We start from the raw sequence: 20,075 nt of genomic DNA, 5'->3' as shown, positions 1-20,075 counted from the left end.
GGGACCAGCAAGTTGGACCTGATGATTCTTACAAATCTCTTTCAGCTCAAGATGCTTTATGTTCTGTGGACCTGGCTTAAACTCTGCTATGATTGCACTTGTACTCTAGCTTGCCAGCCTGCTGCAGCTGTAGCATGCAATAGAAATAATGTACAGCTCGATTTACTGGCAGTAACTAAAGCATATATCATTGCCACCACTGTCCTGAATCTACCTCCAGCCCCTTGTGCAGCCCAAACTGCATGCAACCAGCTCCCTCCCTACATGCACCCCTACTCGGAGGTGTGGGGAAAGGGTCATCTCTGTTTTGGTGGAGTGCTGCAGCCCAGGATGGCTGAAATGCTGCTGCTGGCACCCTGCCTAGTATGACAACTCTCCAAGAGAGAATTCAAACCATTTGTTTCATATTTTAGCTCTGAGTCAGAGTGTGCTGGATGCCACGCAGCATTCCCATGGCTGAAAGCCCTTAGTGCTGCACCCACTGCCCACGCTGGCTGTCCAGCTGCCTCAAAAGGAGAGGCACCACATTCTGTGGGTCATATCCTAAGCCATGGATGCAATAAGCATTTGCTTGGAGCTGCCCTATTAGACTAAACCAAACATCTTTGTTTGAAAACTAGTGGTGTCCCTCAGGGATCAGTGCTGGGCCCCATCCTCTTTAACATCTTCATAGATGATCTGGATGAGGGCATCGAGTCAGTCATAAGCAAGTTTGCAGATGACACCAAGCTGGGGGCAGATGTGGCTGGGCTGGAGGGCAGAAGGGCTCTGCAGCAGGACCTTGACCACCTGGACAGATGGGCAGAGTCCAAGGGGATGGTGTTCAATAGCTCCAAGTGCAGGGTGCTGCACTTTGGCCACAACAACCCCATGCAGAGATACAGGCTGGGGTGGGAGTGGCTGGAGAGCAGCCAGACAGAGAGGGATCTGGGGGTGCTGATTGATACCCACCTGAACATGAGCCAGCAGTGTGCCCAGGTGGCCAAGAGAGCCAGTGGCATCCTGGCCTGCATCAGGAATGGTGTGGCCAGCAGGAGCAGGGAGGTCATTCTGCCCCTGTACTCTGCACTGCTTAGACCACACCTTGAGTGCTGTGTTCAGTTCTGGGCCCCCCAGTTTAGGAGGGACATTGAGATGCTTGAGTGTGTCCAGAGAAGGGCGACGAGGCTGGGGAGAGGCCTTGAGCACAGCCCTACGAGGAGAGGCTGAGGGAGCTGGGATTGGTTAGCCTGGAGAAGAGGAGGCTCAGGGGTGACCTTATTGCTGTCTACAACTACCTGAGGGGAGGTTGTGGCCAGGAGGAGGTTGCTCTCTTCTCTCAGGTGGCCAGCACCAGAACAAGAGGACACAGCCTCAGGCTGCGCCAGGGGAGATTTAGGCTGGAGGTGAGGAGAAAGTTCTTCCCTGAGAGAGTCATTGGACACTGGAATGGGCTGCCCGGGGAGGTGGTGGAGTCGCCGTCCCTGGAGCTGTTCAAGGCAGGACTGGACGTGGCACTTGGTGCCATGGTCTGGCCTTGAGCTCTGTGCTAAAGGGTTGGACTTGATGATCTGTGAGGTCTCTTCCAATGCTGATGATACTGTGAAAAACAGTCAAATAACATACCCATCTGCACCACTTGCAGAGATGTGAGGGGAAGTTTTCCTTGAAAACAATGAATCAGAAGCTTTTCTTCATTGTTGATATGCAGTGTCTCGATGCACTGGCAGACACTGAGCATTTGCTTGGTGGTTTTGTACTTCAGTCACTCAGATTCCTCTCCCTGTACTCCACACAGGTCCTGCTAGATGACCTTGTGTGGTCCCTTTCAAAACCTTTTTTTGCTTACACAGTTACATGGGAAGCCATTGCTATTAAATAAGACAAACATTACCTGTTGAATTCACAGTGTAGCAGAGGAGGCCCCCAGAATGCTTCTGAAGTTGGGTATGAGCAGGGTATGAGCTGCCAGACAGCAATGTCTGTGTGGATCACAGCCATTCGAGGGAGCAATCCTGATCTCATTCGTGAGCCTGTCCACATCTGGTCAGACCAGACCCAGATCAATTTCTTTCTGCTTTGAGGGTGTTTCCTCTTCCTTATGGGTCAGACAGGCCACCTTAATAAATACAGTAATGACACTTTTGGCAGAATATTGAGGCATGCAGGAAATCAGCCACACAGGCAGAACTGGAAGTGGATCAAGTCATGTTACATGCCCTAAGTGCCCTCTGAAGAGAGCTGGTACATGCTGTGTGCACTCTACTTGTATGCTGTTAGCTGGAGGACTCAGCCAAGGGACAGGCATTGCCCACACAGCTGGATGAGAGGACTGTATAGGGTTAACACTCCAGGGGGAGTGACCCTGAACCTGACCCTAGGGGTCTTGGCCCCTCCCTAGGGGTGGGCCACACTCCAGGTGATGGTTAGCCCACTCCCTTCACTTCCTGTGGTATAAAAGAGACAGGAGCTGCCTGTCTCTTGCTCTCTTTTCCTTCGCTACCTCTTGGCACACACACTCACACTGCACACCATGTGGCAGCCACGAGGCAGAGACACCATCACCTTGCCCAGGTTGTATCCATCCCTGTTTGTATTTTGCTGTTTTCCCTTCCTTATCCTTTGTAAACTCCCCTACCTCCAATACCTCTTCTAAGTTATTGTTAAACTTTCCCTTTTTAACTTCCAAATCGAGTGAGATTGATTTATTTGGGTGTCCCTACCTTTCTCTCTCTCCCTGTCTTTTGGGAAAAGGAGGGGGCAGAGGGGAGGGCACTCTATAAATTCTATAAATAGTCATTGGGTCTATTAAATTTATTAGAGTCTCTGGGAACCTGCATTTGAACCCAGGACAAGGACACACAAGCTCAGTCCTTACAACAATACTGTTGTACAGCTCTACTGGTATGCTGTTAGTCAAAGTCTCCAGCATGGCTGTGATAAAGCTTTATCGAGCACATAGAATCATAGAATCAACCAGGTTGGAAGAGACCTCCAAAATCATCCAGTCCAACCTAGCACCCAGCCCTAGCCAGTCAACCAGACCATGGCACTAAGTGTCTCATCCAGTCTTTTGTGGAACACCTGCAGGGATGGTGACCCCACCACCTCCCTGGGCAGCCCATTCCAATGCCAATCACTCTCTCTGCCAACAACTTCCTCCTAACATCCAGCCTAGACCTCCTCTGGCACAACTGGAGACTGTGTCCCCTTGCTCTGTCGCTGGTTGCCTGGCAGAAGAGACATGGTATGACACCAGAGGATGTTTCTGCTGGACTGTTTCAGTTCATGGAGCACTTGCAGGCAGGAAGGCCAGCTGCTGCAGTAAGAGACAACAGCCCCTCGCCGCCCGGCAGTTTAACTGGCCCCGAGCGATGTGCAGCCGGTCGGGTCGGACCCGGCAGCGGCAGATGCGCTCAAAAGGCGTTGGTCTGGCTCCACACAGTGGTTCAAATCCGTACAGCTGCCATGAGCCCTGATTTTCCAGGAGTAGTCAGGGCGAAAGCAAACCAGTGCCAGCTAAAAGCATTGGTTTTCACTGGCCCACAAGTGCGGGATTGGTTCGTGACCTCCTCTAAGCACTCCCTGGTAGACGGAGAAGTTTATGCTGGTATAAAGTTGGTCGCACTTTGAGTCTCTTAGTCAACTCAATTCAAGAGAGATGTTGAGGTGCTGGAAGGTGTCCAGAGAAGGGTGACAAGGCTGGTGAGGGGCCTGGAACACAAAGCCTATGAGGAGAGGCTGAGGCAGCTGGGGGTGTGCAGCCTGCAGAAGAGGAGGCTCAGGGCAGAGCTCATTGCTGTCTACAACTACCTGAAGGGAGGCTGTAGCCAGGTGGGGTTGGGCTCTTCTGCCAGGCAACCAGCAACAGAACAAGGGGACACAGTCTCAAGTTGTACTGGGGTAGGTCTAGGCTGGATGTTAGGAGGAAGTTGTTGGCAGAGAGAGTGATTGGCATTGGAATGGGCTGCCCAGGGAGGTGGTGGAGTCACTGTGCCTGGAGGTGTTGAAGCCAAGCCTGGCTGAGGCACTTAGTGCCATGGTCTGGTTGACTGGCTAGGGCTGGGTGCTAGGTTGGCCTGGATGATGTTGGAGGTCTCTTCCAACCTGGTTGATTCTATGATTCTATTCCATAACTCTCCTGTGTCCCTGTTGTAGGTTTAGGACTAACTGTGCTATTATAAAGTCCTCCAGAGGACCAGATTGTCCCAGCCTATCTCAGCAGGAGAACAGAGGATGCTGTAAATGGTTATCCTAGTCCCCTTTCCTGTGTCTCCCCATAAAAGGAGCAGACTCTCCAGTCTCTCTCCTCTTGCTCTAAGAGTGCAATTGCTCCTGCCACTTTGGTTTGTGTGGGAGCAGGCCTGGCTGGCAAGCTACTCTCTAGCTGTCCATCTGAGTTTGGAGAATCAGACAGGGGGGTTAGGAAGCAGACAGATTAGTCACACAGACAGCAAGTTAGAGAGAGAAAAGTGCATACATCCAGAGCCCAAGGGCAACTCCATTATCTATACTTTGTGTTCTTGTTCTTTTACATCTCAGCAAGCCTATGAGTGCAGTAGACATCACTATTATTTCCTTTTCACAGCCTATAATGTAATTCTTCTCACCAAAATACCCCAGCTAGCTTAAAACTAGCACACTGGGGGAGCAGGCAGCTCAGCCATTGTGCTAAACCATTACAGTCCCACAGCTGACATTGACAGACCACTCCAGGGTTTGCTTGGCAGCGTGTCAACAGCCTCCACTTGGATGATGATTAAGAAGATCAAGTGTGCACAAGTATGTTAAATGATCACACTGAGCAGAGTTACCAGAGTTTCCTTAACATCTCTGTCATGGGATGCAGACTGGGACAAACCAAAAAGAAAAGGAGGAACTGAAAGAGCAAAGCCAGAAGGAAATGGAGCCAGCAGGGATTCAAGCAGGAGAGGTGCCTGCGACAATGCAAACAAGAGCTGTGTTTGCCAGTATGGTTTGCTAGGCTTGTCCCAAACATATGGGGGCTGCATCATCTCAGGTAGTTTGGTGATAGACAAGTATGTGTAATACAAGAGTCTCTTATTATATGGGAAGTTGGCCATACCAGCAGTCCTAACAGCCTGCCCACAATGTCCTCTGCAGCCATGTAAGTCAAGTCAGCTGCTTCCATGTCAGCAGCAGACGTGGATATGAGACCATAGTTAGAGGGAAGGAAGTTCTTTTGAGCACTATGCAAGGCAGTGCCTTGGCTACATACACAATATGCTCATTTGGTTTCAAGAAAGGAGTAACTTCCACCTGATTGTGGGATGCACTGGTACCTGTGGGTCTCACAGTAACGCTTGTAGGTGCCCACAGTAATGCTACCCACGGTAATGTTTCTAGGTGCAAATAGCAGCCTCAAGACTAATTACCTAAAAGCATTCCCCTAACACTGAGCAGCTTCAGAAATAAAGATGTTACTTTTTCTTAAGCTCTGTGCACACCTGCATCTCCTCAGAAAAAAAAAATCACTAGCTCTCACATTTCCCAACTGGTTTCAGCTGTGTTCTCATGGTGATTGCTGATAGGGATCATCCAGTTCACATTTGCAGACTGCTCCTTCCCTATGGCCACATTGAACAGCTGTGAGCAGTTCAGTGCTGCTCTGCTTTGCAGTATCCCTACCTTTTTGCCAATCTGTCCTCCACTATACACAGATACTGGGGAAACAGAGAAAGCAACTGCCCAGTCCCCCAGAAACAGGGCCATGCACCTACTGCACTCCTGTTGTCTTCCTCAGGCTTTGTCTTGTTCTCACCAGGATGAGCATAGCTCCCTCAAGGAGGGGGCTTGAAGCAGCAGTGGTGGTGGTGTTTTACAAGGAAGGGAGTAACTATCCCTTCTGGAGCTGGGATCTGCAGAAGGACTGAGCTTTCCCAGTCAGCAAAAGACTGGCTGCAATGCTGGCCAGCACAGTTGAGAGGTGACAGAAAGACCTAGGTCATCCTGGAAAATGCAGCCACCCTCCCCAGTTCCTGATGGTGCTGAAACACCATCCCTAGGTTGGTGCAGTTGTGTTGCAGAGTTTCACACCTAGGGTGCAGCACATCATCTTTCTCCTTCTCAGCTACTAACAGTTTTCTTGCTTTCGTTTCACAAGTAAATGAGCAGGACCATGGCTAATTTCAGATGCATTCCTCTACAGAGGACCCACTAGGCTGCAGCTTGCAACCACACTTCCCACTCCAAATGCTTGGATAAAATATTGCAAGCTCTAAATCAATCTTACAGACAAACATTTAGGACCTTTCGTAGCTCACATTCCTCTTGCCCATTAGTAGTCATTTCATCCTCCCAGTAAGAGGGTGGGTAGGAGTCCATGCATCTGGAAAAGGAGAATCATAGAATCAACCAGGTTGGAAGAGACCTCCAAGATCAACCAGTCCAACCTATCCCCCAGCCCTGGCCAGTCAAAAAGAAGATGGCACTAAGTGCCTCAGCCAGGCTTTGCTTCAACACCTCCAGGGACAGTGACTCCACCAGCTCCCTGGGCAGCCCATTCCAAGGCCAATCACTCTCTCTGCCAACAACTTCCTCCTAACATCCAGCCTAGACCTCCCCCGGCACAGCTTGAGACTGTGTCCCCTTGTTCTGTTGCTGGTTGCTTGGCAGAAGAGGCCAACCCCACCTGACTACAACCTCCCTTCAGGTAGTTGTAGACAGCAATGAGCTCTGCCCTGAGCCTCCTCTTCTGCAGGCTGCACACCCCCAGCTCCCTCAGCCTCTCCGCATAGGCTTTGTGCTCCAGGCCCCTCACCAGCTTTATCCAAATAAAGCTAATCCCTTTTCACACTGTAGGCTCTACTATGCTGTTAAAGCAGCTTTAATTTTCATTAGTAATGTGCTGCAGTATGGGAGAACCATTTAACTTCATTTCTCTCTAATCCACTACAGCAAAAAAACATATCCAGAACTGCTAGATAATTGGCAGCTATTTTCCTTCTAAAGATTCCCACACAGAACAATCCTGATTCCATGGAATTTGCAGGCTCTCAGACCAAGATGATAGGTTTTCCTGATTTATTTGCCTCTTCCCCACTTTTCTCACCCTCATGCTGTTGCCAAGAAAGGAGGGAGAGGGGAAGAAAAGCAGGAGGAGCCAAGCAAAAATATGCTAATCACAGAAGAAACAAAAATCAGAATGGTTGTTAGAACTTTTCTTTCTGGTTGCTGTTTCCCTAGCAGTTAATGCCACTTCAACAGGTTCTGAGAGCCACGGAGAGCTCCATAACTACAGCAACAACTGAGAGTTAACTGTTCAGGCAGCATCTTTTCTTCGTCTTTATGTCCTCTAGATGGTGCTTGTGCATCATCTTACAGTATCACAGTATCACCAAGGTTGGAAGAGACCTCACAGATCACCAAGTCCAACCCTTTACCACAGAGCTCAAGGCCAGACCATGGCACCAAGTGCCACGTCCAATCCTGCCTTGAACAGCTCCAGGGACGGCGACTCCACCACCTCCCCGGGCAGCCCATTCCAGTGTCCAATGACTCTCTCAGGGAAGAACTTTCTCCTCACCTCCAGCCTAAATCTCCCCTGGTGTAGCTTGAGGCTGTGTCCTCTTGTTCTGGTGCTGGCCACCTGAGAGAAGAGAGCAACCTCCTCCTGGCCACAACCACCCCTCAGGTAGCTGTAGACAGCAATAAGGTCTCCCCTGAGCCTCCTCTTCTCCAGGCTAACCAATCCCAGCTCCCTCAGCCTCTCCTCGTAGGGCTGTGCTCAAGGCCTCTCCCCAGCCTCGTTGCCCTTCTCTGGACACGCTCAAGCATCTCAATGTCCTTCCTAAACTGGGGGGCCCAGAACTGAACACAGCACTCAAGGTGTGGTCTAAGCAGTGCAGAGTACAGGGGCAGAATGACCTCCCTGCTCCTGCTGGCCACACCATTCCTGATGCAGGCCAGGATGCCACTGGCTCTCTTGGCCACCTGGGCACACTGCTGGCTCATGTTCAGGTGGGTATCAATCAGCACCCCCAGATCCCTCTCTGTCTGGCTGCTCTCCAGCCCCTCCGACCCCAGCCTGTATCTCTGCATGGGATTGTTGTGGCCAAAGTGCAGCACCCTGCACTTGGAGCTGTTGAACACCATCCCCTTGGACTCTGCCCATCTGTCCAGGTGGTCAAGTAGATAGATTTTGGCAGGTTGTTTTGTCAGGAAAAATGTCATCCTGAACAAGAAAAAAACCCCAAATCTCTCCTCAATTCTTTGTTATTCTCCACTCTGGCTCAGTACTCAGACACATCCAGAGGTACTAAAACCTATCAGGTAAAATTCTGACCATCCTTCTGCTTTACTCTATTTCAACAGTATTCATTTGATTTGGGGATAGCAATTCCCCTTCTCTACAAGAGGGATGTGGAGATGCTGAAGTGTCTCCAGAGAAGGGCCACAAGGATGATCAGAAAGCTGGAGCAGCTGTCCTATGAGGGCAGACTGGAAGAGTTGGGGCTATTTAATCTGCAGAAGAGGAGGCTCCCAGGTGACCTTCTTGTGGCCTTCCAGTGTCTGAAATGGGCTGCAAAAAAGCTGGGGACTTCTTAGGCTATCAGGGAGTGCCAGGACTGGGGGGAATGGAGCAGAGCTGGAGATGGGTAGGTGCAGGCTGGAGGTGAGGAGGAAGTTGTTGAGCATGAGAGTGGTGAGAGGCTGGAATGGGTTGCCCAGGGAGGTGGTTGAGGCCCCATCCCTGGAGGTGTTTAAAGCTAGGCTGGATGGGGCCTGATGTAGGGTAGGGTGTCCCTGTCCATGGCAAGGGTGTTGGACCTGGCTGATCCTTGTGTTCCCTTCCAACCCTGGACTGATTCTATGATTCAGTGACTTGTGCCCCACCTACAGTGGCCCAGTAATTTTGTTTCCTCCTTTACATTCGTGCTCCTCAAATATTTGCAGACAAGCAACCTGGCTAGCCTCTGTTTGGACTCCTTATCTCAATAGGTTTCAGTCCTTAAAAATTCTCTCTTCCCTTCCCCACACCTTCTGTCTAAACTTACCAAGAGGTAGTCATGATCCATGTTCTTTGGCAAACAGTGGTGGTGTTTACCCAGCTCTTAGGTGGACACGCAGTGGGCTTTGCTGGGGAAACCTTGCCACTAAACAGCAAAGACAGCAGAGAGCAGCTGTACTCCATGGAAAAATCACTTCTTTGGTTCTTGAACCCACAGACATTATCACCCACATTGCCAAGGAGATGTGCACCCCTGTTTCAAAATGGGGTTGCCAGGTTAGAAACCTGGATTTATTTTTTTTCTAAGGGCTAACAAAGCCTTCAGCACACAAAGCTTTGGTTTTCATTTGTGATCACTTTATATGCAGGAAGCATCAGCAAAAGACTGTAAACATTATAGAATCACAGAGGGAAAAGTCCCCTAAGATCATCAAGTCCAGCTGTCAATTTAAGACCACGATGGCCATTAAACCTTATCCCAGTGTGCCATGTCCACATGTTTCTTGAATGCCTCCAAGGATGGTGACTCCACTGCCACTCTGGGCAGCCTGTCCCAATGCCAGGCTACTCTTGAAGGAAAGAATTTTTTTTACTATCCAGTCTTAACCTCCCCTGGCATAATTTCCTGACCATTTCCTCTCATTCTATCACCTGATAATAGAAGGAAGAGACCAACTTCCATCTCACTCAAAGCTCCCTTCTGGAGCTTGAAGAGAGCCTTCCTTCCCTCAGCCTTTTCTTCTCCACACTCAACTATCCCAGTTCCCTCAGCTGCTCCTCATAAGACTTGTTCACCAGACCATTCACCAGCTTTGCTGCCCTTGTGAAGGCTCATGTCTCACTGGCTGAGATCAGACTTTGTTTTCATAGATGAGAAAGGTACAGTGATTGTGTCCAAGGGCACACTGGAGATGTGAAGCAGGAGATTGCTTCTCTGCAGCGGGACCTTGAGGGCTCTGCAGCGGGACCTTGACCACCTGGACAGATGGGCAGAGTCCAAGGGGATGGTGTTCAATAGCTCCAAGTGCAGGGTGCTGCACTTTGGCCACAACAACCCCATGCAGAGATACAGGCTGGGGTCGGAGTGGCTGGAGAGCAGCCAGACAGAGAGGGATCTGGGGGTGCTGATTGATACCCACCCGAACATGAGCCAGCAGTGTGCCCAGGTGGCCAAGAGAGCCAGTGGCATCCTGGCCTGCATCAGGAATGGTGTGGCCAGCAGGAGCAGGGAGGTCATTCTGCCCCTGTACTCTGCACTGCTTAGACCACACCTTGAGTGCTGTGTTCAGTTCTGGGCCCCCCAGTTTAGGAGGGACATTGAGATGCTTGAGTGTGTCCAGAGAAGGGCAACGAGGCTGGGGAGAGGCCTTGAGCACAGCCCTATGAGGAGAGGCTGAGGGAGCTGGGATTGGTTAGCCTGGAGAAGAGGAGGCTCAGGGCAGACCTCATTGCTGTCTACAATTACCTGAGGGGAGGTTGTGGCCAGGAGGAGGTTGCTCTCTTCTCTCAGGTGGCCAGCACCAGAACAAGAGGACACAGCCTCAGGCTGTGCCAGGGGAAATTTAGGCTGGAGGTGAGGAGAAAGTTCTTCCCTGAGAGAGTCATTGGACACTGGAATGGGCTGCCCGGGGAGGTGGTGGAGTCGCCGTCCCTGGAGCTGTTCAAGGCAGGACTGGATGTGGCACTTGGTGCCATGGTCTGGCCTTGAGCTCTATGGTAAAGGGTTGGACTTGGTGATCTGTGAGGTCTCTTCCAACCCTGATGATACTGTGATACTGTGATCTGGAGATACAATTTTCCAGTTTCAGCCTAGGTCATAGTCCTGAATTGTATCCTTGCCCTCTGCAGGGCTTATGGCCAAGTGGTTGTCTCTAAGTCTGTCAATTCACACCTCTGCTAATGAATTAACTCATAAAATAATTCAACTCTGAGAGTAACAAAGAGAACTGCCTTGAAAGGATCACTTAACCCAGAAGTGGGTTCAGTTTTTCCCTGGCTTTAAAGCCCAGTGATGTCTCCATAGCCATGTAAGCTGTGGCAGCAGATAACCAGCTCCAGGTTTCACGTCTGTGCAGTGATTCAACAGTGGAGGACCCAAGCTCAGGAGAAAGGAAAGGAGTTTTAAACTACCTTCATCTGGATTTTTGAACCTCTGGTCCTCAAGCCTGACTTTCAGCACAATGAGTACACACAATCACTTCCCATGTGTACATAGGTGTGACTGCAGAACCTATTGCTCCTTGTTAAAAAGGAGCTTTGCCAAGAGACAGCAAAAAAGCAAACAGTGTAGGAGCAGCTCAAGGCAATGCCACGGACCCAGCTGTGCCAGCTCCCTGCCTGCGCCGCTCTCGGGGGCGTCTCAGGTACATATTTGCACTTCTAGTGCCTACTCCCTCTGGGGCTACTGGAGTGGCTAGGGGAGCCCTAGGTTCCACCCAAGCCTGCTACCTGTTTATATTCACCTGCTCTTGCCCCAGGAGGCAAAGACAGAGCTGGGCTGGACTCTGGAAGCAGGGGCAGGCATGTCCAGGGTTGCAGCAAGGCTACGCCAAGAAAGAGCAGCTGCAGATGGGCTCGGATCCAAGAGGAACGCCATCAAGTATTTGAACCAGGACTACCAAGCTTTGAAGCAGCAGTGCCTGCAGTCTGGCACCCTATTCAAGGATGAGGAATTCCCAGCCTGTCCTTCTGTGCTGGGCTACCAGGAACTGGGACCCTATTCATTCAAAACCCAGGGGATAGTCTGGAAGCGCCCCCCGGTAAGAGCGATTCGTAGCTGCCTGTTTGACTAGGTTCAGGTCCACCTGAGCATTCATGCTGAATCAGTGGGGAGCCTCAGTAGCCACTATTCCTGTATGGTTTGGGTTTTTCCTCTGCCTCCCTTTACCTCCATGGCTAGCAGAAGTAACATTGGAAAGGGGCTAGAAGAAAGCAGAACAGGGGAAGCAGTGGATTCCCCTACATTGGTCAGTTTGAGGACTCAGCTTCAAAGGGTGCTGGGATATCTCATATAAACTACACCATGAGCTACAAAGGTTGGACCAGATGATTTGTGGACTCCATTCCAACCTGGCATTCTGCAGTTCTGTGAGCTTCTAAGCTGCTAGTTTGAGCCTAGCTGGAATATTTTGGTGAGAAGAATGAGATTGTAGGCTGTGAAAAGGAGCCAATGGTGATGTCTACTGCACTCATAGGCTTGCTGAGATGTATAAGAACAAGAACATTAAGTATAGATGATGGAGTTGCTCTTGGGCTCTGGATGCATGCACTTTTCTCTCTCTAACTTGCTGCCTAACTAATCTGTCTGCTTCCTAACCTCCCTGGCTGACTCTCCAAACTCACATTGAACGCAAGGCAAAGCCTAGGGTGAGGTAGGGGAGTGGGAAGAAGGTGGAAGGGTGGTTGGGAGCCCCTCCTGGGGGCTCTGGTTTTCTGGGAGGGGAGTTGTGTTTCTGTATTTTTAACTTGTGTATTTCTGTCTATAGCTGTATATATATATTGTAAATATCTGCTTGTATGTTGTGCTAAGCTGTAAATCATAGAATCAACCAGGTTGGAAGAGACCTCCAAGATCATCCAGGCCAACCTAGCATCTAGCCCTAGCCAGTCAACCAGACCATGGCACTGAGTGCCCCAGCCAGGCTTTTCTTGGTCACCTCCAGGGATGGTGACTCCACCACCTCCCTGAGCAGCCCATTCCAATGCCAATCACTCTCTCTGGCAAGAGCTCCTCCTAACATCCAGCCTAGACTTCTCCTGGCACAACTTGAGACTGTGTCCCCTTGTTCTGTTGCTGGTTGTCTGGCAGAAGAGCCCAACCCCACCTGGCTACAGCCTCCTTTCAGGTAGTTGTAGACAGCAATGAGCTCTGCCCTGAGCCTCCTCTTCTGCAGGCTGCACACCCCCAGCTCCCTCAGCCTCTCCTCACAGGCTTTGTGTTCCAGGCCTTTATATAAAGCTTCATTTGATTTCCAGCTCGGCTGAGCCTAGTCTGGGTGATTTTCACACGTGTGTGTGTGGGGGGTGGGGTGGGTAACACCAAACCATCACACAAACCCTTTACAAAATAAGAAACCCTAGAACTGCCCTGTGGGAACCTTCTTCCTCCCTGTCTGCTCCAGCTGTGTGGAGCTACAAGTCCCAGAGCTGAATGCTAAAGCCTCATGTGTATCCAGACAGATTGCAGAGCACCCCAGAAGCCACCAACCACCAGTTGCAACGGTACCCACACCAAGGTTCTGCCATTGTGTACCCTAGAATTTTAGGCTAATATTTCAATAATATCCTCTGCCCTTTGCTTCAAGCTACCTGTCACAGCCAAACAGCAGCTCGCTGGAACTGTTATTACCCAGATAAAAAAACAATAGTGAAAGAAGTAATTTTCATCAGAAAAATTAGATGCAAAACTGCAAAATGAGGACTTCAGTGTTTTTTCTGCACTTTTCCCTTTCCAGTCATTTTTTGGATCACTGCTTTCTTCCTCTCTTCACTGAGAGAGTCATTGGACACTGGAATGGGCTGCCCGGGGAGGTGGTGGAGTCGCCGTCCCTGGAGCTGTTCAAGGCAGGACTGGACGTGGCACTTGGTGCCATGGTCTGGCCTTGAGCTCTGTGGTAAAGGGTTGGACTTGATGATCTGTGAGGTCTCTTCCAACCTTGGTGATACTGTGATAAATGCAGAGTTTGACTTTTCATCTCTGTCCCCAGAGCCACGAAAATTCACACTAATATCACTCAAGCAGCAAAAGGCTTTGGGATTTGCCTCCAAAACACACAAGCAGTCTCCAGTTTAATAAGGCAACCTCTTTCTGACATCATGCCAATCAGACAGAGGAGAAAATAGATGGTTTTAAAAAGAAATGGTGAAAGTGTTTCATATTTGTTTTGAACAAGTGTGGTGGTTTGGGTGTTCCCCACCCCCCACACTTTAGAAATCACCCAGACTAGACTCAGCCAGCTCTGGGAATATGAATGAAGCTTATATTTACAGCTAGCACAATAGACAAGCAGAGATTTACAGTATATACAGTTATAGACAGAAATAGTCAAGGTAAAAGGTAATCATAGAATCAACCAGGTTGGAAGAGACCTCCAAGAGCATCCAGTCCAACCTAGCACCCAGCCCCAGCCAGGCAACCAGACCATGGCACTAAGTGCCTCAGCCAGGCTTTGCTTCAACACCTCCAGGGATGGTGACTCCACCACCTCCCTGGGCAGCCCATTCCAATGCCAATCACTCTCTCTGTGAGTGATTGGAAGAACTTCCTCCTAACATCCAGCCTAGACTTCCCCTGGCACAGCTTGAGACTCTGTCCCCTTGTTCTATTGCTGGTTGTCTGGAGAAGAGACCAACCCCACCTGGCTACAATACAGAAACCTGAGTCCCCAGGAGGGGCTCTCAACCACCCCTTCACCCTTCCCCGTGCCCCTCTCAACCTTACCCCAGTCCCAAGGAAGAATGGAGGTTTGGCCAGGGGGTTAGGAAGCAAAGTGGATTAGCCCAAATGGAGAGTGAGGTTAGAGAGATGCAGCTCAGCCAGCAGCCCAAGTGAGAGTGGTTATCTAATGCTTTTGTTTCTTGTTCCTTTCCTTCTCAGCAAGCCTGTGAGCGCAGCAGACATCACCACTGTTTTCTTTTTACAGCCTGTAATCTAGTTCTTCTCACCAAAACACTCTAGCCTGCCTCAAACTAGCACAACAAGGTAACAAGAAATGGGAACTTTGCAGACAAGAACTGGTGATGCATGCTTTGAAAACGTGTCTTTTCAGGAGCTATGTGCCAACCCTCAGTTCATAGTTGGAGGAGCTACTCGAACAGATGTCTGCCAAGGAGAGCTGGGTGAGTACAGAGCTTCTGAATTTTGTTTTAGAGGGATTAAAAAGGGGAGAAAAAAGAGAGAGGAAATGAGCAGCTTCATTTATATAAGTCCACACATATGAATCATTGGCTATCTCCCAGACATAGACACCCAAGAAAAGGACTCACACCCCAGGATTGATGTCTGAAATAAGGCTTGTTACAAACAAGGTACAAATCTCTTGTGTTTCCCTCTCCTATGCTTGATTTTCTCACCCATTTGTCTGCAGTGCTTGCTGTTGTCTAAACACAGCTCCTATGCAAGTGGCCAGAAGGGAACTGTAAGGAGACTTTATTCCCCTCTCAAATAGCTGCTGCAGCAGCCTTCCCTTCTTCCTGATAAGATCCAGCTCCAGAAGACATCAGCAGCAACCTCTGCTGACTACACACAGAGGCAAGAAGGCTGAAACTCTTGTAATGAGGATTTGATAGATTAGACCCAGAGATATCAGCCTCTCTGCCTCCTGTGCTACTTACTGCAGTGCTCCTGACCTCACCAGTCTTCCAGCCCATCCATTGCCTAAATGAGATTCAGAACATATCAAATGTATCAGAACTGGGAAACACCAAACTAACTCCTATAGTTTCCTGTAGGAAGATGATTAACCCTTTGTGGAACAGCAGACTGGCTTACTTTTCACCTCTTGAAACAGAGCTAGACACCAACCAAATCATGAGAGCACTTGCCCTCAAGCAAGAGAGTGGGCTTCATGCTCATCCCAGCAAGAGCAGCTCCAAGGACATGGAGGACAAGGAACACTAGGAAAGTTTCACTCTCTAGCCCAGTCTTCAGGGGTTATTTGGAAAGCAGAGCAAGTTCCAGGCTCAGTTTCACACAGAACAAACACACAACCAAGGAGCAGAGCAGGAACTAGCTTAGCACGGGGGCTGGGTCAAGGAAATGTCATTTTGTGCCAAGCAGTATGGCTCATATGCTTGCAGGCATGAGTTAGCAATGAGGGCCACATCATAAAACAGTGATCAGAGCACATAAACTGAGTAACACTATCTGCAGCAAGCAAATGGTTCCAAGCCCTTCATGCTGAATTCTCCATCTGCTTGTTCTGCTGTCCTGACTTGATCAGGGACTGGAGACAGCAGGCACCAGCCATATTGCTCAAACCATAGAATCAACCAGGTTGGAAGAGACCTGCCAAGATCATCCAGGCCAACCTTGCACCCAGCCCTAGACAATCAACTAGACCACAGCACTAAGTGTCCCATCCAGGCTTTGTTTCAACACCTCCAGGGATGGTGACTCCACCACCTCCCTGGGCAGCCCATTCCAATGCCAATCACTCTCTCTGCCAACAACTTCCTCCTAACATCCAGCCTATATCTCCCTTGGCACAACTTGAGACTGTGTCCCCTTGTTCTATTGGTGGTTGTTTAGGAGAAGAGGCCAACCCCCACCTGGCTACAACCTCCCTTCAGGTAGTTGTAGAGGGCAATGAGGTCACCCCTGAGCCTCCTCTTCCCTTCTTACAGAAGGGCACTGTAAGGAGACTTTATTCCCCTCTCAAATAGCTGCTGCAGCAGCCTTCCCTTCCTGCCTTCCTGATAAGATCCAGCTCCAGAAGACATCAGCAGCAACCTCTGCTGACTACACACAGAGGCAAGAAGGCTGAAACTCTTGTAATGAGGATTTGATAGATTAGACCCAGAGATATCAACCTCTCTCCCTCCTGTGCTGCTTACTGCAGTGCTCCTGACCTCACCAGTCTTCCAGCCCATCCATTGCCTAAATGAGATTCAAACAATTTCTGCAAGTCATTGCCAATAAATAATACCAGTGCTGGTCCTGTAAACACAGCACCATTAAAGCAATTGCTAAGAAAACTCCCTGGTGTGTGGGCCTGTGTTCCAGGTGCTTAAAAAAAATTAAGGTGCCCAATCATGTACTTGCTCCAGGCTATTTATTTTGTGGATGCTGGAACAGAGTATGGGGAAATTGCTTACTGTATTTTAGGAGACTGTTTCAGATAAGTCATAAAAGTGACATTTCTTGTCACCTGCAATTTGGGAAGGTGCTATAATAGCATTAAAATAAAGATCATATGCCTGAAGTAAAACCTCCATTTGCTTGACAGTTTACAAGCTAAAGGACTGGAGAACATTACCTGCTCTTAAACTAGAAGAGGTCACTGCATTATTCTGGTTAAGCCCAGAATCAGAATGAAAAATACCCTGAGCCCCTTTTTATGTGTCACCTCCTGAATGTCCCTGTCAAGTCCCAGGCCCTTGTGCTATGTTTTCTTTCCAGAACTGCTTGCAGAGTTGGTGAGGGGCCTGGAACACAAAGCCTACGAGGAGAGGCTGAGGGAGCTGGGGGTGTGCAGCCTGCAGAAGAGGAGGCTCAGGGCAGAGCTCATTGCTGTCTACAACTACCTGAAGGGAGGCTGTAGCCAGGTTGGGGTTGGTCTCTTCTGCCAGGCAAGCAGCAGCAGAACAAGGGGACACAGTCTCAAGCTGTGCCAGGGGAGGTCTAGGCTGGATGTTAGGAGGAAGTTCTTGCCAGAGAGAGTGACTGGCATTGGAATGGGCTGTCCAGGGAGGTGGTGGAGTTGCTGTCCCTGGAGGTGTTGAAGCCAAGCCTAACTGAGGCACTTAGTGCCATGGTCTGGTTGGCTAGGGCTGGGTGCTAGGTTGGGCTGGATGATCTTGAAGGTCTCTTCCAACCTGGTTGATTCTATACTGAATCCATCAAGCAGTACTAAGAACAGAAATGCACCTCAAAACCTCCTATGAATCTGAGGGCGCTGCTTTGCTCTAGGCTTTCCCAAGTCAGCCTTTATTGGGCAGCACTCCAAGTGCTATTCCTAAAAGCTACCTCTTCACCTAGAAGGAAAAAAACCCAAACCTGATTCTGGTTTTTTTTGTTTTGTTTTTGTTTTTTGTGAAGAGCTTCCTTTTCTTCTTCCCTCTTCAAACAAACAGCAAACAAATCAAAGTACTCCAAGATAACTCAACCTGTTTCTCCAAGGCTGCTTACAGTCCCTTCTGCACACACTGACCCTCCACAAAAATAAACTTCAGAGTGGAGACATGGGACTTGCCTTCCAGCACTAAAGTGCTTGCTTTACATCTCTGAGCCACACTGTGCTCTTTGAGTATTTGAGTTGCTGCACTTGGGCCACAACAACCCCATGCAGAGATACAGGCTGGGGTCGGAGGGGCTGCAGAGCAGCCAGACAGAGAGGGATCTGGGGGTGCTGATTGATACCCACCTGAACATGAGCCAGCAGTGTGCCCAGGTGGCCAAGAGAGCCAATGGCATCCTGGCCTGCATCAGGAATGGTGTGGCCAGCAGGAGCAGGGAGGTCATTCTGCCCCTGTACTCTGCACTGGTTAGACCACACCTTGAGTGCTGTGTTCAGTTCTGGGCCCCCCAGTTTAGGAGGGACATTGAGATGCTTGAGCGTGTCCAGAGAAGGGCGACGAGGCTGGGGAGAGGCCTTGAGCACAGCCCTACGAGGAGAGGCTGAGGGAGCTGGGATTGGTTAGCCTGGAGAAGAGGAGGCTCAGGGCAGACCTCATTGCTGTCTGCAACTACCTGAGGGGTGGTTGTGGCCAGGAGGAGGTTGCTCTCTTCTCTCAGGTGGCCAGCACCAGAACGAGAGGACACAGCCTCAGGCTGTGCCAGGGGAGATTTAGGCTGGAGGTGAGGAGAAAGTTCTTCCCTGAGAGAGTCATTGGACACTGGAATGGGCTGCCCGGGGAGGTGGTGGAGTCGCCGTCCCTGGAGCTGTTCAAGGCAGGACTGGACGTGGCACTTGGTGCCATGGTCTGGCCTTGAGCTCTGTGGTAAAGGGTTGGACTTGATGATCTGTGAGGTCTCTTCCAACCTTGGTGACACTGTGATACTAATACCTTGAATATCAAAGTCCTTGTCACCAAATCCCCCAGGTAAAACACATCTAGTGAAACAGACCTTGATTACATATTTACATAAGCCACCTATGGGACTGGTTAACAAACCCTGCAGGGAAACAGAGCCTATTTTCAATAATCTTATCTGACACTTCCCCTCTCCACCCCTTCTTTGAGAAAAAAACCAACACTGCAAGATCTGAGTTTATGTGAACAAAAGGAACAAGAAAACCCAGAGTCAGTCTCACTCCATTAAACTGATTTCTTTGACACCAGCATTAAGCTAGATGAATATCAGCTTGGGAAGCTTGATGGGAACTTGAAAGGCTGGAAGTGTTTTCAACATTCTTTCAACCCTATCTTTTTGATAGCTCACTAACAACTTGAAATGCAGCCACATAGTCTTAGTTGTTATTAAAGGTGACTTAGGAAGTTGTCTTGCAGCTGTCTGAATAAGTTAACCCCAGAACTGTTTGCTGAATTTCTTAAGAAGCAAGTGGCATAAATTTATCTTGACATAAAATGTACAGAAACCCTTTCAGATTAATATTATCTTTCCAAATCCATAGCATCTATATTCATGGGGTGACTTTTGTTATGAAGGTTCAGAGGGTACTTCAGCTGGAGAAGTTCCTTGAGACTGGCACAGACACAGCAGTTCACAGCAGCTGAAGACCTCACTCCATGCATGCTTGCTGCATGCTTTTTCTTGAGAGCAAACTTGAGAAGATCACAGGTAGACTGGAGAGCAATTCAAAGCCTGACAGCCCTGAGATAGATCTGGTACATACTGAGGGAGCCTTGGGAGCTCTTGGAGACAAGAGAGTGCTTGAGAGTATTGAGTAATTTCATTTCTTTTCACAGAACCATAGAATCATCCAGGTTGGAAAATACCCTTGAGATCATCAGGTCCAGCTAATAACCCTCCTCTACCAAGTTCATCACTTAGCTGTATTGCTAAGCACCACATCTAAATGAGCTTTGAACACATCCATGGATGGTGACACAGCCACTTTGGGCAGCCTGTTCCAATGCTTGACTACTCTTTCAGTGAAAAATGGTCTCCTAATGTCTAGCCTAAACTTACCCTGGTGCAGCTCGAGGCAATTCAGTCTATCACTAATTACTGGTGAGAAGAGACCATCACCTACCTCCCTATATTGCTGTTCAAGGCAGGATTGGACGTGGCACTTGGTGCCATGGTCTAGCCTTGAGCTCTGTGGTAAAGGGTTGGACTTGATGATCTATGAGGTCTCTTCCAACCTTGGTGATACTGTGTGATATTGTCCTTTGAGGTAGTCACAGAGGATGACAAAGTCTTCCTTCAGCCTTATCTTCCTAAACCAACCTAAATCTCCCTGGCACAATTTTAGGCCTTTTCCTCCTGTTCTATCACTTG

General features: G+C 49.4%; 1 protein-coding gene across 1 annotated transcript in view; it reads left to right on the top strand.

The window, feature by feature from the left end:
- The first annotated feature begins 11,472 nt into the window (after positions 1 to 11,472).
- The window catches only part of CAPN8 (calpain 8), a 53,166-nt gene continuing 44,563 nt past the window's right edge, over positions 11,473 to 20,075 (top strand). Inside the window, exons 1-2 of the mRNA XM_064164568.1 lie at positions 11,473 to 11,709; positions 14,719 to 14,788. Of these exons, the coding sequence (XP_064020638.1) occupies positions 11,473 to 11,709; positions 14,719 to 14,788 (307 nt within the window). The remainder of the gene's footprint in view (positions 11,710 to 14,718; positions 14,789 to 20,075) is intronic.

Source organism: Pogoniulus pusillus, chromosome 25 (genome assembly GCF_015220805.1).
Source record: "Pogoniulus pusillus isolate bPogPus1 chromosome 25, bPogPus1.pri, whole genome shotgun sequence".
NCBI lineage: Eukaryota > Metazoa > Chordata > Aves > Piciformes > Lybiidae > Pogoniulus > Pogoniulus pusillus.
Note: the sequence above shows the minus strand (reverse complement) of the source record. Positions and strands in the feature narration are given on the sequence as shown.